The 16,118-nt window shown below is 46.1% G+C and overlaps 1 protein-coding gene across 3 annotated transcripts; it reads left to right on the top strand.

The window, feature by feature from the left end:
• The first annotated feature begins 6,769 nt into the window (after positions 1-6,769).
• Positions 6,770-15,079, top strand: Serpina1fl2 (serpin family A member 1F like 2). 3 transcript variants are annotated; one of them, XM_087555130.1, is made up of 5 exons: positions 6,770-7,080; positions 10,234-10,877; positions 12,263-12,533; positions 13,844-13,991; positions 14,704-15,079. In XM_087555130.1, the coding sequence occupies exons 1-5, from the start codon at positions 6,998-7,000 to the stop codon at positions 14,908-14,910; spliced, it is 1,353 nt and encodes a 450-aa protein (XP_087411256.1). In that variant the 5' UTR covers positions 6,770-6,997; the 3' UTR covers positions 14,911-15,079. The 3 variants fall into 3 exon arrangements, with proteins under 3 accessions (XP_087411256.1, XP_087411257.1, XP_087411258.1); XM_087555131.1 differs by lacking the exon at positions 6,770-7,080 and adding an exon at positions 8,808-8,892; XM_087555132.1 differs by lacking the exon at positions 6,770-7,080 and adding an exon at positions 8,816-8,892 and having other exon boundaries at positions 10,619-10,877.
• Positions 15,080-16,118: the final 1,039 nt, after the last annotated feature.

Raw genomic sequence — 16,118 nt, 5'->3', positions numbered from 1 at the left:
CCCTTTCAACTGGCTCATGAAGTTTCTCCAACAAAGACCACAAGTTTTCACCTCCCAGAGTGTCACTGAATTTTTCATGGCCGAAAACTACCAGCCCCTATCCCACCTGGATGGGACCTTGATGTGCTCCTTCCAAGCTGAGACTGTCACCACCCCTCCCTGCTCTTGGAAGAAACCTCCCCCCAAACTATCTCCTCTCCCCTCTCTTTACCCTTCCAAAGTTGGGAAATGTTGGGTGATAGCCTCAGGTCATGAGGAGTTGAGTCAGGGTGTGCATGACAATAGTCCCTAGCCATGAAAATGGCTTGGCCCCAGAGTGACCATTCAGCACCACCTGCTTTGAGGTTTCAGAAGCCAATGCCAGGCCTGGTATCTGTCTCTGCACGCAGATCAGGATGTAGCTCCCAGCTACTTCCTCTAGTTCCATGCCTGCCTTCTGCTGTGCTCTGGCCATGATGATAGCAAGCCAACCTCTGAGACTGTAAGCAAGCTCCAAGTAAATGCTTTCCCTTGTAACAGTTACCTTGGTTATATCATCTCTTCACAGTGATAGAACAGTAACTAAGACGGTCATGACTGGATGTACACTTCCCAAATGCTTTTTCTGCATATGCCAAGATGATGTTGGTTAATGGATCCTGTTCAGTGATGAGTGTGCATTGAATCATCCTTGAGAAGGTCATTTAAGTCCCTCAAGAACATGTTACCCATCATTCCCTTTCAAGTTCTCTTGTATCTGATTTGCCAATATTTTGTTGAGAATCTTTTTTTTTTTTTACTATATTTGTTAGGGTACAGGGGGTTAACCCTCATACATGAGGCTTTCTAGGGAGCAGCCAGGATTCCAAGTTGTCTTTTAAACACGGTAAGAATGATGAAAATCAGAAGAAAAAAAAACAGTAACTTTTGATGGCCATTGGTAAGGATTGGGTGAGAGCTTTGAAGCATAATTTGTTCTAAACACTAACACACTAGCACAGATCTCACATCAGAGGGAACAGGAGTTTATTCTGGAGTCAGGTGTGAGTGTCTGTGGTCTAGAAACACAGGTTAGCTTACCCCAAAGACATTTTACCATGGAAACAATTTCATGTAGTGTGTGTGTGTGTGTTTGTTTGTGTGTGTGTGTGTGTGTGTGTGTGTGTGTGTGTGTGTGTGTGTGTATGTGACAGAACAAAGAAAGCTATAATCAGGAATTTTTAAAAAGTGTGAATGCTGGACTTCAATACTTTGATAGCTAGACCTTGGTAGCCAGCCTCAGAAGGAAGAAGTGGCCAAATAAGAGAATAGACCTTGGTGGCTAGCTTTAGGAATGTGTTCTTGTAAATTCAGTCACACAAAGAGGTAGGCAAAAAGTGGCTACTAAAGAGGCTAAAGATAGCCCAGGATAATTTGCCCCCAGACCTGTAACATTCCCACTGCATAGCCGCAAAATGTCTAACCAGGCAATCAGTCCTGCGGAATCTCTTAACACAGGGACTTTCCCCCTCTGCGAATTTTAATCCACGGTCCTCTTGTTGGTCAAGTTTCACCATGCCACCTCAGGTGACCTGTGTTTTAAAACAGATTTAAGCACTCGTTATGGGTAGAGCACAAACAGTAAGACTGTAAGGTCAGTTCCTTCCCCTGTGTCTCAGGCTGATCCTCAAGGCACTGAGCCATCACACCATTACGTGTTTGTACCCAACTGACCCAATAAAGTTCTTTCCGACCCAGGAATGGGGTATGCTTTGTTAGACACTCTTATGAGGTAGTTTTACATCATGGCGTGTCCCCCCCCCCCAACACATCCATGGCACAAGTGTCTTTCTGACCAGGCAACCCTGGAATCCCTAAACTAAGGGCGGTGAGCTTGTAATAAGGAAGAGAGACCATGGAAAATCACAGCATTAGACAGGTTTGCTTGTCTAAGGACTTCATTTCTGACCGCGGCTTGGAAGAGGATACAATGTTCTCAGGTGCCTGTGGTTTTCATTTGTTTACTTGCCTTTAGCAATCTGAAATTGTCTTTTCATCCTCCAGGGAACTGCAAGCTTCCCACTGAGACTTCTGTTATTAGTCTGAAAAAGACAGCCTAATACAGAAGCATTCCCTTTTGCTTTCTTGCTGCTTTTATGATTCTCTCACTTTTGATATTTAACAACTTGTTTTGAATGCACTTGTGGGTGCAGCTGGGAGTGTGTGAGCTTCTTAGAGCTGGAGTCCATGTTTCTCTCCCAGACTTGAGGACGTTTGCACTATTTTATTAATTTCGTTTTCTATTCATCTCTTCTCTCACTAGTATCACCATAATGAGAATATATATTTGCATAGCAGAGTATCAACAGTCCTATCAGATAAACCTATTTTTGATTCTCTCACTCCACAACCCCTAACTGGCTTACATGCCTAAGACGGGTCACAGGGAGTGCATCTCATGTAGAGTACATGCCCACCACGGGCAAAGAGCTAGCTTCAATTTTTGACACAAAATAATAATAATAATAATAATAATAATAATAGTAATAAATGTTCAGATGTTCTTTTTCTCTGCCTGATCTAGATGGCTGTTGTGACTCTCAATGTTATTTTTAAAAATACATATATTGGCTTCTTCATCCACAAAAGCTGTTGTTTTTTTTCCCCGTGGTATCTGTGACTTTTGTAGTGTCTCATTCTGAGCTTAACTATTTCTTTATGTCACTGAACCGTTCATCTGGATTCTCTTGTGTACTCCCGAGTGTTCACGAGAACATTATTTTGGATTCCATTTTTAAGACTCTCTTAAATTTCTTTGGGGGATCTGGGATAGGGAAATTCCTTTGTCCCATTGGAGATATCACGCTCCTAAACCTTTTCTTCCTTGTATCTTTGTGTGTCTGTCTGCTTCTAAGCAACGTCTGTCTTCTCCAACCCTGTGGGCTTTGATTAATGGCAAGACTCTATTTCCTATGGGTGGGGCTGGGTATCCTTGAGGTGCGGTGTGTTCATTTGAATCCTGGATGCACTCATCAGTGGGGCTTCTGTGCAGCTCTATAATTCTATCCGCAATGTTTATGGCTGCACCAACGACCTTGGCTGCAGATGACTTCTGGCTGGTTGGGTTTGTTTGGTTGGAGTTTTTGGGATTTCTGTTTTGTTTTACTATGGCGGTGTTAGCACCAATGAGATGTTTTGGGGCTCTTTTGTTCCACCCAGATAGAGATAATGGGAACACAGGGAGAATCTCTGCAAGTGCTGGTTTCTAAGGGAGGCGTGTTTTTGTTGGTGTCTGGCAGCTGGAAGTGATAGTGGTAGGCAGAGCAATCTGTGGCACAAGACACCCTCTAGTGGTACAATCCTAAGCATGCCTTGGGTACTAGGAATCCTTAGGAGATAGTTACTGGCTCATCTCCAAATATCTCCTACCTTCCTCAATACTGGTGACTAGATGTTATAAGGTTTTAGTATACTGTGCAAGAGTTTATTCTCATCCAATAAAGGGAGCTTTTCACTGCCCATTGGCTGATGCTAGTTAGCCAGACTGTTCACAGTCAAGAACTCCATGGCTGGTTCTCCTGAAATTTACATATGAGGTCAATTGTCTTTTGACTTCACTGGAAATAAGCCTACCAATTTTTTCTCACTACCTGTCCTGCAGCTAAAATTAAGATCATAAAAGCATGGGTTCACATTTGACAACTGAAGAGGATCCTTTTAGCCCCTAGGAATACACACCCATTAAACATAAAGACAAAGCTAGGCATGCAAAGTCTTCAAAGAAGTTAGGCACGTAGGGCATAGGTCATACAATAAATAGTAAGATATAACTGTCAACTTGACACAACCTACAATCATCCCTGAAAAGAGTCACTGAGAATGGCCCGGAGGCATGTCTGTAGGGGATTTTCTTATTTTAATTAATGCGGGAAGACCCAGTCCACTGTGAGTGGCACCATTCCCTATACACAGGGCCCTCAACTGTGTAAGAGTGGAGAAACCAAGTTGAGCACAAGCAAGCGGGAAAGCACGCATTCATTTCTTTCTCTGCTCTTGACTGTGGGTTGGAAGCTCCTGCCTTGACTTTCCCAAAGTTACGGACAATGATCTGAAGCTGTGAGCTAAAACAATCCCTTTCTCCCTTAAATTGCTTTCTGTCTGGGTATTCTATCATAGTAAAGCAAGTGAAACTTGTAGCCAGTGTGGAGCCAATCACAAAGTCTGTTGCCATGATGAGTCTTTCTTGTTAGCAGCTCCTACATTTCCAGCCTTTCCAACACTCTTCATCTCCTCACAGGGTGACAATCTGTGAAAGACTTTACCAAAGACCTACAATGTAGGAGGAAATCAAAATGATTGGTGGGGGGGATGGGCTTGTGCCAAGCTGACCCAAACAAGCAAATGAGACAAGGAACTCTCCTACTAACTCCAAGGCCTTTGGATGCTTATAGTAACAACCACCACAAAATTCTCTGTATAGCCTTAGGTTTCATTTGCTGCAAAAACATGTGCGATGAATAACTTGTAGAGAAGAAATGTAGGGTCAGGTCCACAGCTGCACACCCTATATTTAAAAGTCATGATCCATAGGAACCACTAGGTGATGCTCTTTTCCATCCCTGAAGGTTATGGAGACCAAACCTATTTTACCAACCCCTACATGATTTAGGACTTTGCTACTAGCCCTCTCTCTCTCTCTCTCTCTCTCTCTCTCTCTCTCTCTCTCTCTCTCTCTCTCTCTCCCTTTCTTCTAAATAGGTTCTCTTGCAGCTTTATGGAATGGTGTCCGTAATCAGGTAGTCAGTAGGTCACATGCCTTTACCACAGCTTTGCTGAGTACACCGAGGTTCCAGGCAGCTGGGTGATGGTCATAACAGAACACTGAATGTATGAAATTTAAAGACAGCTGGGAAAGGTGGACATGGTACACATGTCTGTAACCCTAGCAAGAGGATTAGAAGCTCAAGGTTGAAACCAGTGGGGTGACATGAGACTGCCAAAAAAATAAAAAATGGAAGAGACAGAGAGAGAGGGAGGGGGAAGAAGGAGGAAGAGGAGGAGGGAGGGAGGGAGGGAGGAAGGGGAGAGGAGGGGAGGAAAGGAAAGAGAAGGGAAGGGAAGGGAAGGGAGGGGAGGGGAAGGGAAGAGAAGGGAAGGGAAGGGAAGGGAGGGGAAGGGAAGGGAAGGGAAGGGAAGGGAAGGGAGGGGAGGGGGAGGGGAAGGGAGGGGAGGGGAAGGGAAGGGAAGGGAAGGGAAGGGAAGGGAAGGGAAGGGAAGGGAAGGGAAGGGAAGGGAAGGGAAGGGAAGGGGAAAATGTTGGAATTTGTAGCCAATCAGGCAAGTGGAGTGGAACATCCGTGCCTAATGCAGCACTTCATGGGGCTGCACATGGTACTGAATAAAAGCAGATACTGCTGTGTTCCCCAGTAGTGGTACCCTGGAGACTTCAACCCAGGTTGACTCATGCCTCCATTCTGTGGGTACAGCATACATGAAGCCTATTGCTCAAAGGCTGTGACATATGCAGTCAGTCTGAGGTTTTCTGTCCTTGGTTGTGTTTCTTCAAACCTCTCCACTCACAGTACAGGAAAATCGTGCTGCCTCTAAGGTGTTCTTACTTCTGATGGCATGGCAGAGGGCTGTGCTCACTCAAAAATGTGTGACCTCCCTAGGTAGGACACATAGCTCTGCAGGTAAATAGAACCCAGGTCACAGTAAAACCTAATGGGTGACCTGGGTTCTATTCCTGGAATCTGTATTAAGTTAGGAGAGACCTACTGCACAAAGTTGTCCTCTGACACCATGCCTCGACACACAGACACACACACACACACAAAACATATGCTAATTTTAGTACATTTATAAGCCATATTCAACCATTGTCATTTGTGTATCACATGGTCTCAATGTCATGGGAACAGCAAAAACATAAAACATAAGTGTGTTGTCTAACTAACTTGGCACCATGATGTCATGACTACTATCCTAATATTCAGCAGATTCTTGTGATGGCTGCAGAAAATGGTGGTTCAGCCCATGACCACAGTGGTGACCCATCATGATGCTCTCGGGCCTTTTGCTGAAAGAACAGAAGGTAGAAATGCTTGAATTCATTCAATTTGACCCAAAAGTGACTGGTATAGTTGGATCATTTGTGTGGTTCAGATTGACCTCTCTGCAAAGAAAACTAGAACCTAGTTAATAAACTGTAGCCTAATACACATGAGGCCCTAGTAAAGTTGTGACTGAGCCTCAACCTATCACAGCATCTGGATCGTAGCCAATTCTAGGCAGAGATCTACCAAATTATGTCCAAACAAGGTAAGGTTTGAGTGCATTAAGCTAGCTTGTTGTCATTTCTTCTTCCAGTTATGAATACAGCACACCTCATGGAGGAAGTCCAGTCATAGAAACTTTTCATACTCAAATATCTTTGATAAATTTAACCAGTCATAGGACATTTACCAAGCCTTGTGCCTGAATGAAGTCAGGGGATTTTGATAAGGAGTTTGTAAGCAGGGTTTGTAGCAGCTGCACATGAAGGAAAAGCAAAAGGTAGCTGAATTCCCCTTCAAGTGACTGAAATACATTCCTGAAGCAGCCAAGTTTATAGAGTGATAAGATTTATTTTGTTCACAGTGTTGATGATTTACACCCAAGATCAAGTAGCTTTATTTGTCTAGTGTAGGCTGCATATCACCGTGGGAACAGACAGAGATGTGGCAAACCAGAAAGAGGGGTTTGTCCCACAATCCCCTTGGTGAACCTTCTCCCAAAGACTTAAGGACCTCCCACTATGCTCTACCACAGGCTGTGGGATGTTACCACAGATGCCTTTTGGGTGGGGACTGTCAACATTCAGACCACCAACGTCTCTGCTCCTAGTTGCCACAGTTCTCTGTATTTCAAAAACCAAAACATGGCTCTTGTGCCCACAAGAGCTACAAAGTCTTAACGGTTGCAGCACCGCTCAATGCCTAAGTACATTGGCTCAATTGAGAGTCGAGGTAAACTGAGCTGATGCCCTGAGAAGGTCAAAATGAGCAACACACTTCCAAGATACAGTGGTGGAGCAGGCACAGAAGAGTCCTACCTCTACCAAGATAAAGAGAGAGAAAGAAGGTAAGAATTCCTCCAACACACAGACGAAAGCCAGTAGAGCGAGCACTGGGTCTCAGGAAGTCTGGCTTCCAGGTCACAGTGGGTAGGATGTGGCCCAAGGGCTTGGGCCATCCTGCCCCTATGTCTTTACTGCTTGAAGACTACACGGTTCCTCCCTGGGGCAGGTTTTGTACCCTGCCTCCAGCTTTCAGGAGTGGGCACCTGCTGTGCTGGTGCGTCTACTTTCCTAGTTTCCAGGGCTTTTCAATCACACAGCACCGCTATCCCACCAATGACGCCCTGCTTTTTCAGCATATAACCTAAAACCTTCCATGTTTTTTTCCTCCCCTCTGGAGTCTGGATGGGAACCTGTGGTCTTATCTCCTGCTTGTCTGCAAAAGCAGCTTCACCCAGATGACACGATCTGTGGCCACGGAGTTGGTTGGAGATCTTTGGGTTTTTTTTTTTTTTCCAGTTCAATGTGAATAAAGGAATCTGGGGCAGCCTTGGGTACACAGGTTGCCTTGGTCCCCTTTCTGTGGCACATGCCCAAGCCTGCTCATATGCCCCATCACTGCAGTCATGTGCATGCAACCTCAACTGCTCTGTTCTAAGACAAACTACCTACACCACTGCAGGAGTGCTGGGCACCCCCAGTGAGGGTCCCCCTCCAAGCAAAGATCCTGCTTTCTCTGCTCTGGGACAGAGAGATCAAAGTAGGATACAAAGAAAACTCTTAGCTCAGTGAAGGTTGAAGTAGCTGTGCCCTCACATTCCCTCACCTGTGTTAAAGGAAACAACATGGGAATCAGAGGTGAACCTGAAAGCTAGGATTGGGCTGACAGTGTAGACCCCACTGAGACCCACTATGAAGTAGGGATAGAGGCAGGGCCTTCTGAGATCCTAGATAGAAACTGAATCAGAAATGAGAGGTGCAGCTTACGCATCACGTCCCCTCCCAGAAGCCTGCTAAAATACTCTTTGCAAACCCAAAGGTGGACCCTAGCCAATGGCAAACATGTAGACATTCTCATGACAAGACTGAGGCCCAGGTGCCATCTGGAAGGCAGCAGCTCCATGGGGCTGGAGGGGATGGTTGCACCGTGTAAGGAATAGTCCTGGCCTTGCCGCCTGTATCTCTGTCTGGATATTCTCTTAGCCACTCTCCAATGAGGTTCCTTGGGGTTATATCCGGAGGCCAAACCCAAAGACATTCCCTGTGTGAACATTCCAATTCTGATTATATCGCCAACCGCCTTTTTCCATGTAATTAATGCTGCAAACTCGGGGTGGGGCCAAGAGCCCAGCAGGGGGACAATTTTCTCAGAGAGGGGGACATGTGGGACACAGAGGGCAGAAGAGAAGTACGTGGTACTGAGCATAAGCTTTCAGGATGGCCCTGAGTCTTACCTCCAGCACATGGAGAGACTGAAAGGATGTGTGGAGTAGAGAAAGAAGGAGGGAGAGGTCCAAGCTTCATGGAGGCCATTGCTGTTGTATGCAGGGGACTTTCCAGTATGACCCATGGCCTCCTTGAGTAGCTCTCTGAGGTAGGCTGCAATGGCCACATTTCCAGATGAGTCACTCTGGCTGGTTACGCTGGACTAAGTCAGTTCAGGGTAGAACAACCAGGCCCTCGGGTCACACCATCACCTGACTGGGCTCACATGTAGCCCCAGGCTCTCCTTCCGCACAGAGGGTCCTGGGGCACATAAGGACCAAGTATCTTGTGCCCTCAGTACCTTATAAAGCCCCAGGATAAGAGAATGAGGAACAAGCTGGTACTGCACAGCTAGCCCACAAGCCTCCCACTGGCCCCAGCAACTCAGCTCAGTAAGTCCTTCGCCAGCCCCTTCCTTAACTGACACCTGGGCACTATCAATCAGCGTCCCAAACTGGGTCGGCACCATCCGCACAAAAGGGGAAACAGGCATTCAGTGTAGTTCTTGTGGGGGCAGAACCAGGACACGAGAATAGCTTCTTTCCAGCACATAACATGCAGTGGGGGGACACTGGTGAGCATTGGTCAGGGCTGACCTGGTCCATTGTTGAAGCGCCTCTTCAGCCTGGGCTAACCGTAGGCCCTCTGCCTTCCTCTGGATACTTACCTCAGAAGATCTGTTTCAGGGAATCCCACTCTTTTTTTCCCCTACACTTGCTCTGCCTTTCGGGTTCTTATTCCCCGATGCTTTTGGAACCCAGGCCTAGCTACGGACCTAGAGTATGGCTTTGGGGTTTAATGGCCCTCAATTGCCTTAGAAAAGAAAGGATCCCTTTCAGGTGTAGATTTGCAAATCCAAATTCCAGAGCTCCATCTGAAGTCCTGGCTCCTCTGCTCTTGGGACTCCACCTTCCTGCCTAGGTGCTATCTGCCCTTGATCTCCTCATGGGAACCCCCACTCCCACGAGGAAGAGATGTGTTCATTAACTCTCCAGATAACCTGTGTGTCCCTCTGTTCCCTCCTCCACACCCCTTCTTATCTGGGTTCATAACCCCAAATTCCATCCCCATACCCCCAGCTCCTGTTGAAGGTTAGGAGTTTACAAAAACCTATCTCATTCTTCCCCCCCAACCCACCCCAACCTACCCCAACCTACCCCAACCCACTCTACCCCCCCCAGCACTGCACCACCCCACCCAACCCCCAGAACTGCCCCAAGGTCACATCCTGGTGAAAGATCAATCTCTCCTTTAATTCTTCTCACTCTCTCTAACTACCTCGTCTAAAACGAGATGTAGACAGGTTTAAATATCTGTTGTCACCAAATGGCTGGTGTCAAAGTCCAAATCAGAGTCCAGATTTGTCCCCTCCTCATGCCCCCTACAATCATGTTTCTCTAGAGGGTCCTGATTCTCTTTGACTGATTTCAGGTGGCCAGGGGGCAGTTGAGGTGTAGCTCTGAGCAGCACACACACACACACACACACACACACACACACACACACACACACACACACACACTGTAAAATTTAAAAATGAAAACCAAAGTAATGAGTTAATGTAACTGAGCTCTCATTACCCGAGCTCTCATGAGGCTTCAGAGCATCCTAGCACAGTTGGGCACACAAGTTTAGGAAACTAGTTGCTTTTACTTGCTGTCAATGGTTGGGGTGGTCCATAAGAGTTATCTTGGTCCTGATTTAGGGCTTTTGTACCCTTCTCTGTCTTACAGGACAATGCCACCCTCTTTCTATTGCAACTTTTTCTTGCTAGCCAGTCTATGTTGTGTGCTCCCTGGCTCCCAGACTAAAGGTTACCAAAAGAAAGGCGCCTCAAACCATGACATCAACAACCAGGAACTCCCCCATTGCCAGAAAATTACCCATACCATCACCGACATCTCCTTGTTCTTGCTCCAAAAGGCAGTCCATTGGCCCAAACAACCCAACATTATGTTCTCCCCAGTGAACATCGTGGCTGCCTTCACAATGCTCTCCCTGGGAGCTAAGGGCAGCACTCACCAACAAATCCTGAATGGGCTGAGGCTCAAACTCAGAGAGATGACTGAAAAGGAGATATACAAGTGCTTCCAACATTTCCTCCATACACTCTTCCAGCCAAACCAGCAGCTCCAGCTGACCATGGGCAGCAGCCTGTTCATCCAAAAGCATCTGAAGATGTTAGACAAGTTCAAAAGCGTGGTTACAGAGTCGTACCACTCGGAAGCCATTCCCATAGACTTCACGAACATTCAAGAAGCCATGATGCAGGTCAACAAACAAGTGGAGAGGCAAAGCTATGGTCATATAGTACAGGTGGTCAGGGAACTGCCGCTAGACACAGTTCTGGCCTTGGTGAACTACATCTACTTTGAAGGTAAGGTAGGGCTTGCACTGGGAGGGCAACCATGGAGGTCAGAACCCTGGGGTTCAAGTTCTTGTTCTCAACCAAGAGGAAGTACTTGTCAAAGCAGACAGGCTGGGGAGAAGCTTGGTAGGCTCATAAATGATAATCATCTTGGGACAGTTGGGGTCATTATGGGTTCATTATGGGGTAAGGAATGATGACGAATAAGGTGTGTGTCGTGGATATTATGACTAGCCCCACCTTTGATGATGATGAAGTCACGCAATGAGTTATATGACCGTGCTTTGGGAATATGGCTATCATTAACCATAAGTGAGAAGAGGTAGAATTTTACCTTGATTTACATGCTTATCTACACAAGCCATAAAACACATATGGAGGTCACACCACATACAACCCGTGGTTGTCAATTCCTCCTTTTTACTGTGGTTCTTACATACATCTAGGCTCCAGGGATCAAATTCACTTCATCGGGCATGAAGGCCCCTATTCCTCAACTACTTAATAGACGTGGTATCCAAAAGAGAATAACAAAAAAATAAATCATTTTACTGTTTTGGATATAACCATCTCAACTTCCTAGTGAAAGCTAACCATTGCTCCCTAGTGATGGAAGAGCTATTAGTTACCCAGAGCAACTAACTCCTGGCCCCCCAAAGCCTGACATTCTGTCTGAGAATATTTAGGTCATATTTAGGGACTGGGAATCAAGGCCAAAGGTCTTCCCTCCATCATGGCACCCTTGTCCCTGGGCAGAGTCCTGCACAACTCTGCTGTGACAAAGTTGGATCTTGTTCACACTCCAGTCCCATCGTCTACTCCTTTCCAATAAGTTCAGTCCTTGAGGCTCTGCCTTCTCTGATGGTCTCAATGGTGACACTCGTGCATAGCCAAGGAGACTCTGTCCTGTCATCTGCACATATTAGCTGTCCCCTGAATACAGACTAGACGATTGTCTGAAAGGGGAAGGGATCTTTCGAAGTTTGACTGAGGAGCTTCCAATGTTCACTGAGAATCTCCAGGCGGAAGCAGAGTTGTACTTCAATGATGGAGAGGTGGCTGGGCACATGGAAGGTCCTTAGTTCAGTTTCTACCACAAGCACGTCTTAAGGAAACTCTCAATAAGGCCTAATATCCAAAAGAAAAGAAGCAGGGAGGGAGGAAGTTACAAATTTTCCAATAATTAGTCCAAAACATTTCCAATATTAGTATTCTATATTTTCTACAGCTCCAGGTGATCATCATAAAGTCCCTTGGGCAGACTTTTGTGGTAACATTCAGCATGCCATTTATACTTGATGAAGCTGAGGTTAAGAGGGTAGCATGTCAAAGCGGACCAGGGGACCACTTGATCTGATACCACCACTCGCTGATAGCCTCTTTCCTCTCCTCAGGAATCCAGAACACTGAAATTCAGGCTGAGCATGTAATAAAAGATAAGTTCGGCCTGGACACAGGCACTGTGCTTTTTGTGACCATGATCAACCGCTTGGGTAAATTTTACCTGCACAAGGATAAGAGTCTGTCCAGCTGGGTGCTGATACAGCACTATGTAGGGAATGCCATGGCCTTCTTCATCCTGCCAGACCTTGGGAAGATGCCGCAGCTGATCCAAAACCTGAGCTATGAGTACATCTTTAGCATCCAGAGGCACATTAATCCAAGGTGATTCCCCAGTACGTGGACCTATTCAGAACTGTTCTATCCTCTGAGGTCAGTCACCTCAGGCCTGGCCACCATCCCAGCTATGGCAGGTGGACCCCATCCCTGGGTCACAGCTACTATTTAAGACCTAGAACCTCTTGAAAGCTGTGCTGACCAGGTTGTATAGCTCAGCAATACTCCCCATGAACTCTGTGGTCCTGGTGTTAGAAACTGCCTTCCCATCATGCACACTGTGCTTTCCAAATATGTACTGCTGGAGTATGTGAACGAAGATGGGCTTTGAGACAAAGACCCCAACTGGTACAATTTCCAGGACAGAGTGTTTATAAGGGATGTCAGTCTGAGAATGTTCATAGAAGACAGTTGTCCATGGGACAGCAAAGAACTGCCACCAGCACATTGAAGAAGAAGAGTGACAGGGAAAGGCTAATGGGGAAGTGGGAGGAATTTCCATAAGGTTCTTGGATACATGCAGTCCATTGGCCAGGAAACCCTAAGGCAGGAATAGACATTGGTAAATGTATTGTTGTTGGGCAAGCTTTCTGTCCAGAATACTTGTAATTGATGCAGTCTCAATGAAAATTATAGTCTGCTAAAAATTTGACCTGTGCCCCAGAGTATGAGGTGCTTGGGCCTTGGACTCTCCTTGAAAATTAACTTCTCTCAGAGAATGAGTTCATCTGGGTATGTTGACTCTCACAGTGGACATAGGCAGAGCTTGGCTAAAAAGGCCAAGGGAAGGAAAGGTTAAGGGTAGACACGTGGGGCACATTTTTAGGAGGCTGTGTTCTTTTGTCACACTTGAATGTGGTCTACCAGGTTTCCAAGAGCCAAATTGTCAGAGTGTGTTCTCTATCAGTGACCCTAGGCCCTGCTATCCTTTTCACCAGCCTGAGGCAAGTGTAGGTAGATGTGTCACTCTGCTGAGCACAGCCCTGCAGCCCTGAACCCCAGCAGAGAACAAAGGATGAGATGGAGCCAAGATTACAACTAGTCACAGAGCTGAAGGACAGTTGGTTCCCAGGACTCCTTCAGTGTACAGGGTCACCCAGCTCTTCCCATCTGAGTAGCTGTCACTCCGTTGTATCAACTCCTGCTAACTCTCAGGAGCATTCCTGAAGAGTGAGGCATGGTTCCATCTGTGCACCTCGAATCTGTCAGGAGGACTTCTCAGAGGAGGTGGAACCTGAGGAGCTACTGCTGTGGTCCAAGACAACAAGCAGTAAATGAGAAAGAAAACACTCACAACATTGTGGGTCCCAGAAGAACAGGAAAGGTTATGAGACTTTGTTTTTCTCCCACTATGACAGGTTTGCCAACTTACGTTTCCCCAAATGTACCATCTCTGCCACCTATGACCTGATAGCAGTCATGAGGACGCTGGGCATCACCCAGGTCTTCAGCAACGAGGCTGACCTGTCAAAAATCACAACAGATGGTCCTGTGAAACTTTCTCAGGTGAGGCCACCTAACCAATGAGTAGCTCCAGATATCTAGAGGGCAGAAGGAAATGCAAAGGGCACAACTTGGGCATGAGGCTGAGGAAGGAGAAGGCACATGAGCAAGGTCTGGGTCTCAGGAGGTAGCTAGTTAGGGTGGGGTTAAAGGTCAGAGCTGGGAGATGACTTCTCAGGCAGGTGGTACCATAGTTTTTCCCTGAGGTATTTAGCTAACAATCTTCGCCCAAGGCCTCCTACTGCTTGGGTCTTAGTTTGCTCATACTTATTGGAAGTCTTAGACTCAGTTACTTCAGAGAACATTCTAGAATCTTCCACAAAGTGACAAGTGAACCACAAAGTCCAATTTGTGAGTAAGTTAATCAAGAAAGCCAACAGCTCCTGGAAAATCAGTAAACCCAAAACAAGAGTGGTTGAACATGAGCTGTAGATTTGGTGAGTTTGGACACTCTGAGGGTCATAGTCAGAGTCTCAAGAAGCTGAAAATGAAAAAGCAGGCCAAGTCAGGGAATATTCTGAGTGATCATGGAGAAGGGAGGTGATGGACAAGGTAAGACTGTCTAGGAGGAGATGGCCAAAGGAGGCCCTCCTTGAGTAAGGCTCCCCACATGAGTCTTGCTTCAGCCTAAAGTTTCTGATCTCTCTCTCTCTCTCTCTCTCTCTCTCTCTCTCTCTCTCTCTCTCTCTCTCTCTCTCTTTTTCTCTCTCTCTAGGCTGTGCATAAAGCTGTGCTGGGAATTGAAACAAGAGAGAGAGAAGTCCCAGAAGTTCCATATTTGTATGATTCTTTGTGGCCTAAAGTCCCCACTGTTTCGTTCAACAGGTCCTTCCTAGTCATCATCAAAGATGAAACCCTCAACCTTCCTTTGTTCATGGGCATAGTAAGACATCCCCCACTACACACACAGAATTACACTTGAGCATTAGTCTTTCTACTCTCTACCAGGTTCTCCTCCTAGATGACTTCAAGCTCAGGACTACTATGAATTTTTCCAGGGAGGCTATTTCTAGTCACCCCAGATAAAGAAGGCAATGACAAACCCAAATAAAATAAATTTTTATCCAAGTCCTGCTTGGCGAGCGAAAGAGTGAAGGACTCCATTGGTCTTCTTTACAAGAGCGTGAGTGTGTACATATTTACAGGAGTGTGGGTGACTTTTAGGAAACTGAATTTCTGGGTAGCATCACACATCCACATGGATGAGATGCCTGGAAAGCAGTGTGACTGATGTTCCTCACACGCCTTGTAAGCAGCTACACCAGTGAAGAGACGCCCATCTTGGCACTTATGCATTGCTTATCTCAACTCAGGAAAGGCCTGGTGAATCTTGTTTCCTGGGCCTCTGAGGTTCCTCTGCCTCCATGAGAAAGTGTTTCAATCTGGGGGAAGAAGCTACATAACATATGGCCCCTTCCTTGGCTTCCTCTTCTACCATCCCTGAGGCTTGGATGATATGGTCATTTTCTTGCATGTAGATCTGAGCATTGGCATTATCAATTTGACTGGTGGTAACTTCATGTGGTAATCGCCATCCATTGCAAAAAGAAGCTTTCTTGACCTAGGCTACCAGTAGCAGTATTCCATGTGAATAAATACATACGTTTAGAATGCAAACTGACAAACATATTGCATGCATTTAACAACAACAAAAAAAAAATGACATCAACCTCCTACTGGGTCTCTTACCTTCCGAGCCACAGGTTTTTGTTGAGACCTACAACACCAAATAAGGGTTCTCTCCTGTGGAGCATAGTTGGCTCTACTCATCAACCATATAATTATTCCACCATATCTTAGTTACGTCCTACTGCTGTGATGATACGCCATGTCCAAGGCAACTTATAAAAGAAAGCATGTAATTGGGGGCTTGCTTACAGTTTCAGAGGGTTGGTCCATGATCATCATGGCTGGGAGCATGGCAGGAGGCAGGCAGGAGAAGGAGCTGAGAGTTTACATGTAATTCACAAATGGGGCAGAGGGAGACTGGGCCTGACATAGGCTTTTTGAAATCTCAAAACCCACCCCGCGATGACACAGTTCCTTATGCTGCTGTTTTACTGTCTCTTGGGTGCTTTTCTAATGCTGCATGGTACTCCAAGGTTAGCAGTCCATATAGAAATCTTTTAC

Source organism: Rattus norvegicus, chromosome 6, assembly GCF_021556685.1.
Source record: "Rattus norvegicus strain SHRSP/BbbUtx chromosome 6, alternate assembly SHRSP_T2T, whole genome shotgun sequence".
Classification (NCBI taxonomy): Eukaryota; Metazoa; Chordata; class Mammalia; order Rodentia; family Muridae; genus Rattus; species Rattus norvegicus.
The sequence above is the reverse complement of the archived record's forward strand: the minus strand, read 5'-3'. Positions and strand labels throughout refer to the sequence as shown.